The 19,265-nt window shown below is 44.9% G+C and overlaps 3 protein-coding genes across 4 annotated transcripts; all 3 read left to right on the top strand.

Moving 5' to 3' along the window:
• Positions 1-1,247: 1,247 nt before the first annotated feature.
• On the top strand, positions 1,248-6,951 carry zgc:174904 (uncharacterized protein LOC564690 homolog). The gene is made up of 6 exons (XM_047019615.1): positions 1,248-1,534; positions 2,458-2,586; positions 2,800-3,075; positions 3,169-3,332; positions 3,777-3,892; positions 4,600-6,951. The coding sequence occupies exons 1-6, from the start codon at positions 1,417-1,419 to the stop codon at positions 4,760-4,762; spliced, it is 966 nt and encodes a 321-aa protein (XP_046875571.1). The 5' UTR covers positions 1,248-1,416; the 3' UTR covers positions 4,763-6,951.
• A 1,689-nt stretch (positions 6,952-8,640) lies between these two features.
• gnb3b (guanine nucleotide binding protein (G protein), beta polypeptide 3b) lies at positions 8,641-14,455 on the top strand. The gene is made up of 9 exons (XM_047019426.1): positions 8,641-8,864; positions 10,833-10,929; positions 11,397-11,542; positions 11,725-11,788; positions 11,965-12,121; positions 12,857-12,923; positions 13,182-13,383; positions 13,549-13,765; positions 14,261-14,455. Exons 2-9 carry the CDS (start codon positions 10,873-10,875, stop codon positions 14,365-14,367), a joined length of 1,017 nt encoding a protein of 338 aa, XP_046875382.1. The 5' UTR covers positions 8,641-8,864; positions 10,833-10,872; the 3' UTR covers positions 14,368-14,455.
• Positions 14,456-16,761: 2,306 nt separating this feature from the next.
• Positions 16,762-19,121, top strand: tpi1a (triosephosphate isomerase 1a). 2 transcript variants are annotated; one of them, XM_047019356.1, is made up of 6 exons: positions 16,762-16,986; positions 17,245-17,368; positions 17,528-17,745; positions 18,107-18,192; positions 18,276-18,363; positions 18,581-19,121. In XM_047019356.1, exons 1-6 carry the CDS (start codon positions 16,872-16,874, stop codon positions 18,697-18,699), a joined length of 750 nt encoding a protein of 249 aa, XP_046875312.1. In that variant the 5' UTR covers positions 16,762-16,871; the 3' UTR covers positions 18,700-19,121. The 2 variants fall into 2 exon arrangements, with proteins under 2 accessions (XP_046875312.1, XP_046875313.1); XM_047019357.1 differs by lacking the exon at positions 16,762-16,986 and having other exon boundaries at positions 17,351-17,368; positions 17,533-17,745.
• The last annotated feature ends 144 nt before the right edge of the window (positions 19,122-19,265 follow it).

Here is a 19,265-nt window from a genome sequence, read left to right on the forward strand (position 1 = left end):
CTTCAAGACTGGCCACTCCACAGAGACTGCCCTCCAGTCTGCCCTTCAAGGTCATCCGTCATCATTCTGCTGGACCTTTTTGCAGCGTTTGATACGGTTAACCATCAGATCCTGCTCTCCAGACGGGAGATGGGCATCACTGGCACTCTACTCCAGTGGATCTCATCCTACCTGTCGGGAAGATCCTACCAGATCTCCTGGGGAGGCAAACTGTCAGACCCTCGCCAGCTCTCCACTGGTGTCCGACAGGGCTCCGTCCTTGGACCCCACCTCTTTTCTCTGTACACCAACTCACTGCACCCGACTACATCAACTCTCTCCTGCAGCCTTACACCCCCACCCGCTTCAGACAACCGCCTAATGGTCCCATCGCTCAAGACCGCCTGGTCCCAACACAAGCTCTTCTCCTGCCTGGCCCCCCAGTGGTGGAATCAACTTCCCACCTCCATCAGAGACACAGACTGTCGCTTCACATTCAAGAAAAGGCTCAAGATGCACTTGTTCCGGGAGAACAACGGTACTTAGGAATGGTTTGCTGGACCCAATGCTAGTTTCCTCAAGGATCACAATGACTCTTGCATAGAGACTTGTTGCTCTTGTTGGTTAGTAGTAACTGATTTAAACGGTTGTACTTGCTGTGAAATATTTTATTTTATCGTATTTTTTACGGTTGCTTGCTTTTCTACAGGTACACTTGCACTTATAGCGATTCATGTTGTTTAATTGTAACTTGCTTAACTACATGCTCTTATGGTTCTTTCCTTTGGCACTTATTATTGGTTGTTCACAATATGTGCTTCATGTTTTGGCTACCCGCAATGTTTTGGGGCTATCTTGTTGTTATTATCAGTGACCTATGCACTTTGTAAAGCTCTCTCTTGGAAGTCGCTTTGGATAAAAGCGTCTGCTATATGAATACATGTAAATGTAAGATAAGGCCAATTACGGACTGATCATCTATCCAATTGCCCATTCCCATGTAAAAACACTGTCATTTACGTGTGGGTTATTTGTATAGTGTAAAATTTGACCTAATAAAAGGCTATGAGTGATGAGGGTTCAAACTAACCATGGGACATTCTGTTATAGACATCTTCAGTTCACTCTGCATAACAGAAAGAAATGCGCAGTATTCGACCACGTATTAAATGAAAGCGTGTCTTCGTATATGTACAGAGGTCACAAGGTTATTTTCCTCTGTCTCCCAGAAGTGACATTTTGGGTCCTCCCCTGTTCGTGCGTCTGTCGAAGTGTCATCCTAGTCTAACTTGCGCAACATTTAGGCTACCGTGAGCGTGGGTTACATGTTTGGGGTAGTAGAGTTCCCCTAACCGATAAACTAAAATTTGCATTCTGCTGAATCAAGTCAAATGCGCCTTTCCACACAAGGAGGCACGTTGTATTGTAGATACTAGAATGTCGACTAATGCGGAATCAACCCTGTCCGACGGAATGTATTCCAAACTTATTGACAATGAGCGTTCCTATTTAGACGAGTCTGATGCGAGCGGTCCAGATGTTCAACACAATTCAGGTAAGACGTATTAACTACCATTGTTGTTGATCGTTTAAAATATGTTTATCGCGACTGTAATTAAACACTCGATGTGACGCATAATCTTGGTTATGATGAACTATCTCAACTATAGAATAAAGATTATGGAAGAAAAGATGTGCATGGCAATGCAAATGCAATTAACAACTGTAGGATTTCAGAATAACAATTCAAAATGTTCCTTATCAACTGCTTTCACAATTTCACGATTGTACAATAATAATTCCTTAAAGTTGACTTCTCGCCCCCCCCTGCTAAAACACGATGCTTTAAATAATGTTTTGCATCAATTGGAGGGATTATTTGCGCAAAACTGGCAACCCCTAGATTGCGTGACAGACTTTAGACTAGATTGGCCGCACCCCTTTCACATAAAGTAAGAGAACCTGGTTCAAACGTTCAAATCCATTTGAACCTTAAACCATTGGCATAATCATATTTATACATAAGAAAATTACATAAAACGTGTAGTTTGCAAAAGTTACCTATTGAATAAACAATTGGGAAAATAAAAAGTATATTTCTGTGTAGCAGCCACCCTAGTCATGTGTATTGTCTGAGGGTCAATATGACCCGAGGTAACACAGGGGCAGTCCCTGTGCAGTCTAACCCATGTCTAACCCTGTCAGGATGGAAAAGGTGAGTCGGGTCACTATGTCGTCGCATAGTGACCCAAAGGTAATAGGTGTTAGTATTTCTTAAAACAACAGGAGGATTAACTGACAGATGACATACAGTCTCTCTCACTCCTCATTTCCTCAGTTCCTCATACACAGTTAGAATCACAAATACAGGGTGTCCACTTGCAGGCAGGTCGATTCTGTACTTACCCCACTGTTGGCAGCAGACACCAATCATATTGGTTTCCAGATGTATTCTACTTGTATTGTATTTGGGAGCAGTGTTGTCAGTGTCACCTTGGAGAGGGGCCTCCAGACAGGGGGGCCAGGGGCCCTACAGGTTGGCGTCCTTGTGTCTGGCTGTTCTGTGTGCTGTCCTGCTGATCTCCCTCGTTGCGGTCAGTGCCCACTGTGAGTAGAACCTGTTGTCTCTAAGGTGTGTGTGTGTGTGTTTGCGTGTGTGTGTGTGTGAAATAGAGAGGTGTAAGGTCTTTGTGTGTGTATATGTGAGTCTGTACTTTCTATTATGCGCAATATGTATGTTACTTTGGAAAAGATAGTCTGCTTAAATAAGAAAATTACATTTTCCTGCTTAGACCAATCCCAATTTCCTGTTCCTCACAGCCAGGAACCAGGCCCAAGGTCTGCCTGGCCCACAGGCTGCTCCCCAGAACCAGTCTGAAGGCCAGACCCAGATGCAGACCCAGATGCAGACCCAGTCCGCTGACGTAGCGGCGCTGACGGAATCCCTGGCTAAGCTGCACAAAGAGAGAGACGACTTGCAGAAGGAGAGAGATGACTTGCAGAAGGAGAGAGACGACTTGCAGAAGGAGAGAGATGACTTGCAGAAGGAGAGAGACGAGCTGCTGACCCATACTGGGCCTCAAGCGGTAACACCCGGTATGCAGTGTGTGTGTCTGTGCACTTAAGTGTGAGAGTGTGTCGTGTTATGTTGACAAGAAACTAATTCCCCCATGTGTGTCATATGTGTAGCCACCAAGAGTGCTGCACCCACCATCCCATGTGCTCATCCCTGGATCCAGTTCAACAGCAGCTGCTACTACATCTCATCCTTCAGTGACAGTTGGGAGGATGGTCAGCACTTCTGTCAGGAGATGGATGGACACCTAGCCATCATACACACCCCTGAGGAACAGGTAGGAAGGATGGATGCAGGGAGGAGGAGAAGGCAGGGAAGGAAGGAGAGATAGAAAAACGATAGAGTAGAAAGGGGATAGGAGAGGAGGAGAGGGTGGTGGTCAGGTAGGGGGTCAGATGGCTGAGCAGTTAAAGAGTTGGGCTATTAATCAGAAGGTTGCCGGTTCGATTCCTGGCCATGACAAATCACGTTGTGTCCTTGGGCAAGGCACTTCACCCTACTTGCCTCGGGGAGAATGTCCGTGTACTTACTACTACTACTTACTGTAGGTCGCTCTGGATAAGATTGTCTGCTAAATGACTAAATGTATGTACATGTCATCACAGCACAGTTCCCCTTCTGGCAAAGGGGGTGGAGGGAAAGGACAGAGTAAGGGTGGAGGGATGGATGGAGGAGAACTACTGTGTACTTGATCCACGGAACTTCTGTGTTTTGTGTCCAGACATTTGTGTGGGACCAGCTGCCTCGGGGTCACTGGAATGCCTACTGGTTTGGGCTCAGTGATGAGTCCACCGAAGATGACTGGGTCTGGGTGGATGGAACCAAGCTGGTTGGAGGGTACAGTTCACCTGTTGTACAAGTACCTAGAAACATACTAAAGTGGCTTTATTAGACCTTTTAGAATTGTGACGGATTCTATGTCAAAACAAATGGGCTGTGACTCTTGGCAAAGGAGAAATATGGGATTATGGAGTGTGACAGGCAGTCTGCTGCTTTTCTCTTCTCACTTTTCATCCTTCTCTTTCTCCCGCTCTCGTTCTCCCCCCTCGACCTTTGAGAACGGGTGTTTTTGGAGGGGTGCTCTTTGTGGACTGGGGACAGGAAGCTCCCCTTTGCTCCAGTTACTAGTAGAGGCTGAGTAAACAATGCCACCAGCCCTGGGTGCTCACCACTGGTCACGCTGGCTCCTCTCTTTCTGCTGTGTCATCATATTCCCCCTAATCTTCACATGATTTATCTTCCTGTTTCTAGGATTGTTTTTCTTATGGTTTCTTGAAGTGGTTGTATATTTACTCATCTCCCCCCCCCCTTAATCCTTTCTTCACCCCCCCTCCAAATCTTTCTCATCTTCTTCTTTTTCTTATTCTTTTTCTTCTCCTGTTTATACATTGTACTTCCTACTTCAATCTGATCAACCATACACACCCCAAATGTGTGTGTGTGTGCTTGCGTGTGAAGTGTGTGTGGTTGTCTGTCTGCGCTTGACCGCTGAAGCAACAAGCCAAGCTCATTCTGAGAACTATTTTCTCTCGCCTTCTTTGTAGTTTCTGGGAAGAGGGCGAGCCTAACAACCACATCAACGAGGACTGCGGCTACATTGTGAAGACACAGGTGCTGGAGCGCAAGGCCATCAGGAGCTGGTACGACGCCCCCTGCTCCATGCACTGGCCTTTCATCTGCGAGAAAGAGATGGGAGCACCCCAGTAGACAAAACAAGGGCAACATAACTTGAGGTTGTCCCTCTGTCATAAGATAGTTTGATGATAGATTCCATAAAAGATTATAGATAGGTATAGGTACTTATAGGGCTTTAATTTTGTTGTGTAATACTTCTACAGTGTTTTATAGTTTTTCTTTTGTGTGTGTGTGAGGCTTTAACCACTATCTTTCTTAATGGGAATTTTCTCTATTGAAGATGTATCCATTTATCAAGTTGGGGTTTTGTTACAATCTAAAAAGCCTCCTCCTGTCAAATGACTTGTAATGTTTCAAGTTAAATAACTCAGTAATGGCTGTAAATTAGACATGTAAATGCACTCGGCCCAAACGTTGTAACAAACCTTGCAAAAACCCAACCGACGTGTTAGTTTTCAACCTCTAGGTGGCAGTGTTCATTCAAGGGATGAGACACACTGGCCTTTCAACACACACACACCACCATACTCATGTTGTATTCCAGACACAAATGTGTATGCCAAATGCAATATGCCAAATATACCACAATGTCCTACTGCATACAGTTGCATTTTGCAGTATACAAGCCAGCGTTCTTTTCTGGCTGTTTTGACCCACAATCCTCAGCTCAGCAGAAGATCCGTCACATCAACTGAGCTACAGACATTACAAAGTAACAACAGCAGAGCTGTGGTTGCCCTCCAACAGTATGTGCATCTCTGGTCTGCTCCACAGTAAAGAAGAGAAATTGCACCAAGCATTTTTCTACAAACTGTAACATACGTACGTGTGAGCAAGGGGACAAAGTCCTTGCACAATGTGATGACAAAGTAGTATGTACCAATTGAATGCACAACGCATGCAACAACGTCTTTACCTGACCACCTAACTGAAAATATCTACCAGAACAAGTAAAAAGAAAAAAAAGGGAATGCATCCTTTCAAGTGACAGAACACAACTCTTGTGTTAACTAATAATAACATGAAAACAGCTATAGACTAAGCATGCTACACCGGCTAAACACAGCAGGCCAGGGTCTGTGCTCACCCTCCTGATCATTGTTGGGTCATGCATATGTAAGACATGGGATTTGAACAACCATATTTTCATTTGGGAACCCAAACATTTTCCAAAGATCTGTACCTTTTCAACAAGGAATTTGTGGAGTTCTGGGTGCAGATAATGCCTTTTTTCAAGTCACAAAGCCAGGCCTCTCTGCACACATTCTTGTACCCTTAGTCTATAAGCCTACATCCACTTGGCCAATCTTCCAGTCGGGGCTCCTGCTCTCACCCCCTGACGTAGGTTTAAGTGGGATGGCTTTCTTCATCTCCCCTGCAGCGCAAGCCTGCCTACTGTGGGGTCAAAGGTGAGCGGTTTGTTTAGCTGTGTGACACTGCCCCCCTCTTTGAGCCTGTTACAGGAGCCATCAGGAAGCTCACTAGTCTGCTTCTGTCATTCTCAGTTAGTCAGGATTAGGGTAGGAATGGGAGAGAAAGAGGGAGGGTGAGGGAGAGAGAGAGACTGAGACACCTACAGAAAGTGTGGAGGGAGGGAGGTATAGAGTGACGTTAGTGAAGAGTATGAGGCAAGTAAAGAGAGAGACTATACTACAGTATTGTTGCTTTGAAAATATTTTAAATGTTTCTTTACATAAAATGAAATCTAAATAAAAGTGCATTTTATGAAAATTAAAAGAGAATAATTGTCAGCCTGATGATTAAAAGAGAATAATTGTGGGACAAATAGATGCGGAGGTAAAAAAAAAAGAGAGAGATGTGGAGCATAATTGGTCAAAACATGTTTCCTTTTACCAAGACTTATTAGCCAGCTCTCTATGTATAGTTTGGTGCTATTAAGTTTAAATACCATATGTAATTAGCTTTTCTCATATCTGGTATTCTGGTATTTTAGCAGATGTGCACTACACTGAAGTGGTCACAGTAAAGGTATAACAAGTGTCCCCCCTAGTGGCACTCTAATGTGACAACCTGGATGATCAGAGGGTGGATCAGAGGTGTGTGTGAGTGTTTGTGTGTGCACCGTGTAAATCTGGATGTAATACCACTACGAGTCTACAAACTATCAACTGCAGCAGGTCATCTATTGCCAAACTCACTATATGCAGCTCCAGTGGAAGGATTAACCTGATCTCTAACCAGAAGTAAGGTGACCTCATACACTAGTAGCTGGAGGCATATCAAATAAACTCTGTAACTCATGTTGTTTGGTGTTATTTTTTTCGGATGAAAAATAAATACAAAGTCAGGTAAAACAGATTCTAACACATCTGATAGATTAGGGCAATATTAAATTCCTCAGTTCTGCAATGTTTGTGCTTTTTTCTGAGACTTTGAGATCTTGTCACAATGCCTTGGCCTCATGGATAGAGTGACCGGTTTACCTCATCTTTCACTGGGTGTTTTGTTTAATTGTTGTCATCAGGCACATTGGCTATTAGGTGTCACTGCTTGACCAGACAGACTTCAGCATTCCCAGAAACCCCAAACTAATCTTCTGTAACGGCTAGACTCGTGCCCGTGCATCAGGTGTTAATTGTTGTGACGTACCTACGTTGAGCTAACATCCCTCCCACTGAACTCATAGACAGTCTGCATGTCTTCAATGCAGAAGGATACTATTAAGACGCACAGATGCAGTAACTGTAACCACACGTGCACACTATCCATCCTGATCTTTAACCCCGCCCAGATCTCTCCCTCTCCCTTTCTGAGCATCAACCTAGCTGCACTGTCAGAGTGAAGATGGCCAGAGGGAGGTGACTATGCCCACCCGTCTGACGGAGGGGGCGGCCCCCTCTGTCCTCTCCTTTCTACATATCCACATCTCCACCCTTAGATCTCGGTGCGTTCATCGCTCTCCATCTCTGTTTGTCCACATCTGTTTTTCCATTTTCCTGTGTTCTCTCTCTCTCTCTCTCTCTCTCTCTCTCTCTCTCTCTCTCTCTCTCTCTCTCTCTCTCTCTCTCTCTCTCTCTCTCTCTCTCTCTCTCTCTCTCTCTCTCTCTCTCTCTCTCTGCCATGACGCACGTTCGGCCTGGTATGCTCTAATTCCATAACAAGATTGCAGATTCACCGGACATCCCATCAGATCCTGATTAACTGGGCTCAACTCATTAGCTCTGACAAACTCACAAATTCAACCCCCTCAACCTTAACCCCTCTGGTCCAGCTCGTTTGCAGCCACACCCTGTAAAATTCACCGACCCCCTTTTCCCCACCAACCTCCCTTCCCTCACTCCCCTCCCTCACCCCCTCCCTCACCAGCCAGCCAGTCAGCCTATACCAGCTGGGCCCCTAATTCTTTACATCAGAAAACAAAAATCCTGGCCCTTAGTCAAGTGGCAGATGTCCAGTAAGAATGATTAATCTATAGGTGACTGACAGCAAAGAGCTGATGCCATGATACTACCCATTAGGGGATTCTATTGGACTGGATAAGTGAACACTGCCTGAACATAGAGAATAGCAATCACTGGTATTAGCATTGAAGTAGGAAAATCGAATAAATGGTCGTTGGTGCACATTTCAACAAAGAATATTCTAGTGTTATGAATGCACTATTTTTCACAATGCACTATGTTACGAACACCTTCATGTGTTCTGTTCTCTCCAGGTTTTCACCTCCACCTGTCCATTGCTCCCTAGGTCTCTGAGTATTTCACCTGCTCCTGTCTTCCGACCTCATAACCTGATTTTCTTTTCCAATCGGTTTACCTATCTCCTCTCACCATACTCATTCCCATTCTCTCTGTCTCTCTCCCCCCTCTCTCTGTCCCTTTCTCTCTCGTTCTCTCTCTCTCTCCTTCCCAGTCTCTATTTCCATCTACGGGCTTATCTCTTCATCCTTGATCTCCTTCATCCCCTCCAATCCTCATCTGTTGCTCACTGGAGGCAGGGAGAGAGAAAGAGAGAGTTTTTCACAGGTAAACTGCCACCAGTCTTTTGGAGGGAGCGTCAGATGAGAGAGAGAGAGCGAGAAGGATAGCAGGACAGTCTGGGACTGAGGAGAGGAAAGCCGAGTGTCACAGGAACAAGCTGAGACGGAGGTACAGAGAGAGTGACTGCTGCCAAGCAGAAAGGAGCAAAACAGGACCACATATTTTGTGGAAAGGTGAGTGATTTTTGACACTTTGGCAGTCGTGGTCCTTCCAGCCTTTTTGTCCTATAGGATACCACTGCAATGGAACTAACAAATCACTGAGGAACACCACCTAGGACAACTTTGGAGAAACACCTCTGGAGATGGATACACACATGGCCAACCCTCCGATCACAGATCATCAGTCCCTGGAGAGCCAGTCTTTTACCAGGAAGACAAATTGTAGTAGTCACTAGAGGCAGAGAGACAGAAAGAGAGCTTTTAACAGGATAACCAGTCACCAGTCTGCCACCAATGTGTAGGCTGCAGTATGCTCTAAACTGAATGTGGCTGTGGGACAAACACATACAAAGTTTTCGGTATTACTGTGGTGTGCAAGGAGTCCCATTATAAAGGTGACAGGGGTAAGGAAATGGGTGCAGGGCCTTACTCTGCATCTTATGTTGAGTTCAGCAGGCTATCAGATACAATTACATGGATCTGACATGCATCTGACCATGGTGCATACTGCAAAGCTTGTTCAGGGAGGACGTGAAAGAAGAGGGGTGAATTAGTGGAATGCCACCAGAACAAGATGGCTACTAAATTGAAATGCTCATCCCAACTGATGTTCAATGTTTATTGAGGCAGCTTTTTATGGACAGGTTTGTTTTGGACTGACACACACTAGTGTCCTCTTTGCATTTGCATTCAGACTAAGCTATAGGCCATACCCTAACAAACCAAAATAATGCTGGGTTAGAATGACTGTCCAAGTCGACTGTCCGAGTTGACTGTCCATAGAAGAGGAAAAAGAGAATCTGCAACTCAAATCAGCCCAATTCTTTTTCCTTCATCCTTGTGGCATTCTTTGTTTTACTGAAGAAAAAGTTTCTAATGTGTCACATTAGAAAAATGGACCAAACACAGCTCTCAGAGCTGCACGTTACATTACTCGGCTCTTAAAGGGAGCCTCGATGATCAACATTCAAAATACATGTATTTCGTTTGTACAGTTATGTCTTGACATTGACTGCAAATTATTAACGCACATTCTTACATTATGGTCTTACTCCTGCGTTGTTGCCCCTCCCTTTATGTCCTTTCTGATCCTGAGAGTAAAGAGTAGTCAGTAATCGGATGACGGGAGATTGGACTGGCAAAGCTTCCTTTAAGATGGCCTGCAGGGACTTAGACCTGCCCTCGCCCTCTATTCCTCACAGCTCACCTTTCCTCTCGTCCTGTAGCACAGACCAAGCACCACCAGCAGAGCAAAAGGCACACTCATCCCTCGGTTCCAAGCTACTTGTCTTCCTTAGCTTGTGGGAAGGGGTTTCATTCACTCCTTGTACAAGTTGATGAGTTGGCTTGTATTGAGTGATGTGTCCGTGTTGCTACACTGTCTACAAAGTCATGCTACACTGCTAATTAGTCTTCAATCAGTCTTCATAACGTTCTTAGTTTGGGGTATTAGGAACCTTCACGCACACAGAAGACTACTTCAAACATTACGTGTACAGTTGTCCTTATGGAAACCAATTCAAATTTTACAATCAAACCCATTTTGGAATTGGATTTGAAGAGAACTAAGAGAGCAGTTTATGTAGATGTAAAAGTCCTTGAGCCTGTAGCTTGAGCAGGATGCAGCTTATTATGCCTGTATAAGACTAGTGGGTCCGGTGGCTGTGGGGATTATACCTGTGTGTTACTGCAGGCCCCGGCTTGCCTGACCAAGGAAGGAGGTGCTGCTGATGGCCTACTTTGGACATCAAGGTCACCGGAGCAGTGGACCCACAGATAGCTGATCCTGGGCTCATCCTAGTCTTGGGCATGGGCTTCGTATGAAAGTCTGACTTTGCTGAACGATGCTGTGTATAATTGTTATAATCAGTTTTCTTACAAGATGCAAGAAGACTGCAATCAAAAGCACTCAGTGACACAACTTAATTAACTTTCTCGCCCTCTTTCTCTTCTCTGCATCTTGCTCTTTATGTTTGCTAGTGTTTATATACGTCGGTAACCTCCCCTCTCAACCGTTGCCATGGGGGAAATGGAGCAGATGAAAAAGGAGGCCGATGGCCTGAAGACACAGATTGAGGTGAGAACTTCCTGGTGCTGGACACCTTTTCCTCTTCCTGCTTCCTGTCACACTGCATTCCAATGAGTATTTTTCCATCTTGAGTGCAAGTTATAGCTCAGGGGCGTAGCCAGAATAATCTTTTTGGGTAGGCCTAGAAAAATATGTATGGAAATCTTTTCCATTTTTTTTTACTAATTTACTTTGCGATGTGCACCCGGTGCATCATTTTTCTGAGATATTTTCGTTTTTGGGTAGGCCTTAGAACAAATTGTCCCAGGCCTACCTGTGGCTATGCCTCTGTTATAGCTACCCATGTTATTACACGCATCCTATATTTTAACATGATCACACTCATCAGAGGCCTTAACACGTTGTAAGATGTAAGTTATGTTTACTGAGAACATTCCAAACATGTTCTGAACCATTTCTCTCAAAAAATGAGTCTGAATTTATGCCCTACCTGTGTTTCCCCTTCACACCACTAGGCGGGCCGCAAGGCTGCGGCTGACACTGACATGGCCTCTGCAGCCTCTTCCGTGGCAGCTGCTCCCCGGGTCCAACTGAAGACCAGAAAGACATTGAAAGGCCACTTGGCCAAGATCTATGCCATGCACTGGCTGACTGACTCCAGGTGAGTTGGGCACATTAAAGAGTTGTTTTGTTAAAGGGTGTGATGAGGGAAGTGAATCACCCCTCTATATCATTGGTGGAACTTCATTGAGTCAATGGTCACGCAATGGACTGTAATTACATTCACATGAAACACCTAAACTTTAATACACACTCAATGAGCTGGCTGTCTTTTTCCTCTAGGCAAATGGTTAGTGCGTCACAGGATGGCAAATTGCTTATCTGGGATGCTTACAATGGAATGAAGGTAGGAAAAGTTTAGATTGTTTCCCCTTGGTTGATTAATTCGTTTTTGGTTGGTTGGTTGATTATACGGTACATGTAACCATTTTTAAACAACCTTAGATAACAATAAACGTAGATTTATGGACTTACATAGATTAAGTGAAAATGGCCAACAAAGTTGTTCCTTTGTGTTACCAGGTGAATGCGGTACCCCTCAAGTCCTCCTGGGTGATGACCTGCGCATATGCCCCTTCTGGCAACCTAGTGGCCAGTGGAGGACTAGACAACATGTGCACCGTGTACAACATCAAGGCTGCCAGCCCAAAGACCCTCAGAGAGCTGGACGCACACACAGGTAACACAGGCTGGCACAGCACAGGGCTTTCCAGTACATTTACATTTATTCATTTAGCAGATGCTTTTATCCAAAGCGACTTCCAAGAGACAGCTTTACAAAAGTGCATAGATCACTGATCATAACACCGAGATATCCACAAACATTGCGAGTAGCCAAACATGAAGCATACACTGTGAAAAACAGGGAAGGGAAAAGGGAAAAAGTTATAATTAAACAACATGAACCTCAAAAAAGTGCAGGAGTTTACCTGTAGAAAAGCAAGCAAGAGTTATAAATCAGTTACAGCTAACCAACAGGAGCAACAAGTCTCTAAGTAAGAGTCATTGTGATCCTGGAAAAAACTAACATCAGGTCCAGAAAATCTTTCCTAGGTGGCGTTGTATTCCAGTAGGCTACTGGAATACAACGGGCTACCATATACAGCATACACAGGTAGCACAGGCTAGCACAGCACAGGGCTTTCCAGGCTATAATATACAGCATACACAGGCAACACAGGCTAGCCCAGGACCATAAAGGTTAGTCCAGTATGCTACAGTACATCGCGTTATCCCTAATAGATATGATATTGTGGAATTGTTACTTTGTTGTACCAGAAAATGTGATCTTATTAAAAAACATTGGTTGTCAATAACGGGGTAATCATTGGAGATCATGAAAGCCTGTATGAATGGAGGACAGATTACTTTAAGTACTGCTTTGCTTCATTGTTTCTCATTTAAAAATGTCCAGGATACCTAGCCTGCTGCCGTTTCCTGAGTGACACTGAGATCTTGACTGCCTCTGGAGACACCACCTGGTGAGACACTCTGCTTTGATTGGACATAACAGCTGGTTAGAGTTAGGGTCAAGGTTGTTGGCTACAGTAGTTAGTACAGCAAATATATTTACTCAGAATGAAAACAACCGTGATGCTACCTACAACATGTACAATGTTGTGTAAAAAGATAATTATTCCAAAGCCAGCTTTTCAAAGCGAACATTTTAGCAACCACCACTTCTGTCCGCCTCCCTCCCTTCTACTCTGTCTCCCCTCAATCTCCCTCCTCTCCTCCAGCTGTCTGTGGGATCTGGAGACTGGCAAGCAGAAGGTGATCTACATGAACCATGTGGGAGACTGCATGTCCCTGGCCTTGTCTCCAGACATGAACACCTTCATTTCCGGAGCTTGCGACTCCCAGGCCAAGTTGTGGGACGTCAGGGATGGCGGCTGCAAGCAGACGTTCATCGGGCACACCAGTGACATCAACGCCATCCAGGTGAGAGCCCTATTAGACTACATAGTAACTACATTTTACAGTCAGTCGAACACATCTCAGAGGTGTTGAATGGACAAAGTCAATAGGATGTACTGTGTTCCTGTCCTCCATTGTGTACTGGTAAACATCCGTTTCACCTATTCTGTTCTTCTAATTTCCCTCCAGTTCTTCCCTAGTGGCAATGCCGTGGTGACTGGCTCAGACGACTGCACCTGCAAGATGTTCGACCTCCGCTCAGACCAGGAGGTGATTGGTTACCAGGACACCACCCTGAATGCTGGTGTTACGTCATTGGCCCTCTCTCTGTCGGGACGTCTCATCTTTGCCGGCTATGATGACTTCAACTGCAACATCTGGGACTCGCTGAAGGGCGAGAAAGTTGGTGAGTAGGAGAGAGAATGAGACCGACAATGAAAGAAAAAGAGAAAGAAGGAAGAATAGGGGTAGGATGGTTCAATAATTATTGGATGAAAGAAATAGAGGGGAAATAGAGCGGTAGAGGAGAATTTCAAGGTTTTTGCTGCACTGTCCTATGTAAAACTGTAGTGTTAACTGAGATGTTAAAGTGGCGCTGTAGTTGCTCTGTTATTATCGCTCCACCATCCCTTGCACTGTACCCGGTAAATACAGAAAGCTCCTTGTCTCTGCAAAACACTTCTAATCCTTGATCTGAAAAGCATCTACTAAATATGTAAACCTTTATGTAAATGTTAAAAATTGATGTCTCACTTAGATTAGGGTCTAACCCGTTTCTGTCTTTCTATCCTTTTACCTTTTCAACTCGTCTTTCCTCCTGTCATCTTCTGTCTGTCCCTTCTCTCCTCTTCCTGTCTGTCCCTTCCCTTCAATCTTCTTCTTCTCTTGATCCCTCTCTCAGGTGTACTGTCTGGCCACGACAACAGAGTAAGCTGCACTGGGGTACCTCCTGACGGCATGGGCGTCTGCACAGGCTCCTGGGACAGCTTCCTGAAGATCTGGAACTGAGCTGGATCCTCCAGCGGCCACGCCGGGAGAGGGGGGGGGGGAGACAGGGGAGGAGAGCAGAGGAGAGAAGGGGCAGGTGGAAACATCAACGGGAGAGATCTAAGGATGATGCAGATATTGGTTTTGGGTCACTTCCCGAGGACGTTGTGGTACTAGATCTTCCTCTCTCTCTCCCTCATCCTCATCATTGAATGCAAGTGTGACCAGAGACAGATGGGACGTGATAGAACTTACTGTATAAATGGAATCTGAGTCAGAAATCATTGCATCCCCATTCATGTACAAAAGAGTTTTCAGGTTATTGTTGAGAAAATTGATATCAAGACAATGGCAAATCACCAAAACATAGCATATTTGAGACATAATTTTATTGATTAATGTTTATTGAATAAAAACAACCTCTGTATCTAAAGTGAGAATGACAATCGCAGGTATAGATTTTTGACAATACAAAAAAACTTGAAATGAATACAGACTAATAATGAACATGATTTGAGATTTAGAATGACAGAATTACAGATACATTTTTATTGTCTTTATGAGATCTTTGACATTTAAATTCCACACTTATTAGTTTAATAAAAAGATGATATGTACATTTATTTGTATTTTATAGGTAACATGTTAGAATGCAGAGTTTATGTACAGTGCCGTTTGGTCACACATACCCAGATGATGTGTACCACTGGAATGTAACATCTGCCATTTTGATGATTCTCAGCTAAACAGCAGAGCTGCTTTGACTTGATCCAAAATGGCCACCATAACTTTCACCATAAAAATACAATGTGCTTCTGAAACATGGTCCAATTATATAGTCTGTCACTCATGAGACAGGCTATCCACCCAACCACTACTTCTATGGTTCAGCAATGCTGAGTTGTATCAGGGAAAAATGCTGTTGAAGTAAACCAATATCTTCCCTCTGAGCTGCATTTAGTAGTAGGCCTACTTTGACACATCTGCAGTAACCAGTGTAAAAATGCAATGCGTGTTGAAACCCTTTCTAATAAATCTAGAATTCTGCATTAACACCTTGTTGGCATGTGTGTGTGCGAATGTGTGTTTGTGTGTGTGTGTGTGTGTGTGTGTGTGTGTGTGTATGTGTGTGTGTGTGTGTGTTTGAGTCATCTGGGGTTTTGTCACACTTAGGAAGGGACACATCTGCTGAGGTCAGCAAGAGACCTGGAGTGAGCGGGGTGGTTGTCATGACACCCAGCTGACTCTTGGCTCAAGGACACAACACCTGGCACCTGAGGGTCCCCTACTAACAGCCAACACACTCCGTGAAAACACCTTTAAAATGATTTAACGAAACACATTTAGATTTGCAAACACCACCCTCTGTAAAACTGAACACAAAACAAGATGTCAGTGATACTGTCAAACACAAGGGCATGGACAGCATAGACTGAGAAATAAATTGCAATTGGCAAAGCTCCCGAAAATGAAGTCCTGAGGTGGACAAACATGTAATGGTCCCTGTGAACGCCTGTAAAAAAGTGTCCAACTTCTAGTAATACAGTAATTTCCTCAGAACTGCACTGTTCTGTGAGTGAAAGTCAGTACTTTGAAACTCTAGGAGTTCAAGTACAGAAGTATCTAACTCAATATTCAAGTATATCAGCACTTACCAGGTAAAAGTAGGCGTCAATCTGCCAGCCTAGCCCCTCATCCATATTGGTGTGAGGCCTGGTTACAAATATGGTGTTGGATAAATTGTGACATCAAATAATACAAATAAACATGACCAGGGTGAATCTCACACTGGAGAGGAACCTCCAAGCAGACATTGCAGAAAAGGATGGGAAGATCATCATCCTGTCCAATGAGAAGTAGGCCCTCCAGGTGACGCAGAAGGCGGAACAGGACCTGGACCTTAAAGATACCTTCCAAAACTTGGGGTCTTGCTTTTTCATTCATCATAATAGTGGCGAAAGCCTGTGTGTGAGGGATGAAACGTACCTAATTTAATAGATAAAGTTTCCATGGAATAACGTGATGGAAACCCTCATGGCCTTTCTTTCAGAGGGAGCAACGTGTTAGCATGATTGACCATAGTACAGTTTTTCATTGTAGAATAGAAAGATGATGTAGGCTATTCAGACTTATTAAGTGTATTCAAGTCTGACATTATAGCATTAGTTCACCTCTACATGACTAGACGGGTTGAGTTAACAATGTCATGTGTCGTCCAATTATAAATGTTTTATTACGGCATTTAAATATACAGGAAATGAACATGTATAAGTCAAACCATTGGCTGAAAGGGAGGAAAAAAGGAACGCACATCGGTTATACAATTGGCCGGGAGACTCTTAACCCCGCCTCTGGAAAGCAAAGCAGAGAAAACAAACGAGGTTGTGAGCCAATACGCAGAAGCTATAGCTGAAGGGGGCGGCAACAGACAGGACAAGTATACGCACAGTTGCGACGACCCATCTCTATCCAGGTCTGTGGCGTCTGTTATTCATTAGCACTGGTATCTATCATCATTCAGTCATATGATGTCGTCAAGAACGTTTTTTGTCGGTGGAAACTGGAAGATGAACGGCGACAAAAAGAGTCTTGGTGACTTAATAACAACACTGAATACTGCTAGCCTCCACGACGAAACCGGTAAACTAGTGCAGTAGGATGCTATTATTGACTCTCCAAATCTCTTTAACGTTAGTCCAAATTTAGCTCAATGCGCTAACACGCTGGTCTCCTTCTCACCCATAATCTGCCTATGCATTATTTAAACCGAGTATAATGAACAAGCATAAATACTAAATACTGAAATGGTTTAAGTAGAAATTAGCCCTGCGTCAGTGACATGGACATTGAAGTCACCTGACATCTCTCTCACTCTCTCTCTCTCTCTCTCTCCCCCAGAGGTGGTGTGTGGTGCCCCCACCATCTACCTGGACTATGTCCGCTCCAACTTGGATGCCAGGATTGGTGTGGCAGCCCAGAACTGCTACAAGGTGTCCAAGGGAGCCTTCACTGGAGAGATCAGGTGGTTATACCCACAGCACTGTCTAAACACACTGTCTCGCATGCTGAAAACACACACCAAACATCACCTGTAAAACAACAAGGACTCTTTGTCCCCCTCACTACTTCCTTCTCTCCATCTCATCTTGTGTCTCTCTCTCCCACCTCCTCTCTTTCCCAGCCCAGCCATGATAAAGGACTGTGGGGTAGAATGGGTCATCTTGGGCCACTCCGAGAGGCGCCATGTTTTTGGAGAGTGTGATGAGCTCATTGGTCAGAAGGTGGCTCATGCTCTAGAGAACGACCTCGGGGTCATCGCCTGCATCGGAGAGAAGCTGGAGGAGAGGGAGGCGGGGACAACAGAAGAGGTGGTGTACGCCCAGACTCAGGTCATCGCAGGTGAACACTGCGGTCATAATGTGGTCATTAGTGAATGCAACATGAGTGACCACAGGGGAAGACCAAAACTTGAACCCTGGAGTAAAATGTTAAATTACCACTGACCACTGGGCCTTGGCCACTGTTACATAGCTTGACTGAAAGTCCTTACCCGTTTACCACAAGTTCACCACTGGTCAATGCCTTGTCTAATGGTTCAGCCATTTAATCGGGCCATGTTTAGCCCATTGAAGCCTCACCTGGGAGAGATGACCCACAGAATAGCAACCATCTTGTCACTCCACAGAGTCTTCTGCCTTTTTGTGTTGACTGTTGTCATGCAATGATCTTTTGTCCAACCTGGCGGTGGTGGTTGTTTCAGACAACGTGAAGGACTGGGGGAAGGTGGTTCTGGCCTACGAGCCTGTTTGGGCCATTGGTACAGGCAAGACCGCATCACCAGAGCAGGTCAGCATCCATCCGTGTGTATGTGTGGTTGTGTGTGCGGGCATCATCATGTGTGTAACCCTGACCTCTGTCCTCTATGCTAGGCCCAGGAGGTGCATGAGCAGCTGAGGGCGTGGCTGAGGGCCAACGTCTCCGAGGACGTGGCGGAGTCTGTACGCATCATTTACGGAGGTCAGTGAGGAACCTGGGCTCCACATGTCACGCACACACAAACACGCAGATTTGACACGGATACGTACGATGTCTGTCTCTCTCCTTCCTCCCTCTCTCTCACCTCTTTTTCTCTCTCTCTTCCCTATTTTCTATTTTCTTCACCCCTCTCTCGGTCTTTTCCTCCTCTCATTCCTCCTCCTCGTTTCACCCTCTAACTCTCTCACCCCCCTCCCAGGCTCCGTCAGCGGGGCCAACTGTAAAGAGCTCGCCTCCCAAGCTGATGTGGACGGCTTCCTGGTGGGCGGGGCCTCTCTCAAGCCCGAGTTTGTTGATATCATCAACGCTCGTGCCTAGCCGCAGCCTGGGGACCAGCTGACTGCTCCTAGAACTTCACATGACTCAGTCCTTATCCCAAAGTGTTTTTGTGTTTGAAAGCTGCAATGGAGGTTTGTGTGTGCACACATGTGTGTCTATGAAGTGCTGCACTAGTGTTAGGGTTGGGCTTTTCACCTACCAGACAATCTACCATAGAAATGAACCATATATTGTATTAACTAATGCACTGCTTGTGGTTATGTTCACACTGGGTGTTTGTGTTCACCACTTTGTGTGTCACGAGCACAACTGTGATAGTAATTAACCTCCTGAAATTGCTCCTTAAATTCCTCGCACAGATTGGTTGAGTTACTGGTCCGTAACTCGTCAGCCAATGACAAGAAACCAAACCCTTCTACTGTACCTGAAAACGACTTGAATAAAAGGTTTATGTGCTACTGAATGCTATTAAATTTATTTGTTTCAATGTACATAGCTCTGGCCATCTGTGTGCTTGTGAAGGCAATCTGTTCATGTAAGAGACCCTGTGTGTGTGTGTGTCAACTGTGGTGTTAAGCTGTAACAATTAGACCCCCTAGTGGCTG

The sequence above is a fragment of the Hypomesus transpacificus genome, chromosome 4, assembly GCF_021917145.1.
Source record: "Hypomesus transpacificus isolate Combined female chromosome 4, fHypTra1, whole genome shotgun sequence".
Taxonomy (NCBI): Eukaryota; Metazoa; Chordata; class Actinopteri; order Osmeriformes; family Osmeridae; genus Hypomesus; species Hypomesus transpacificus.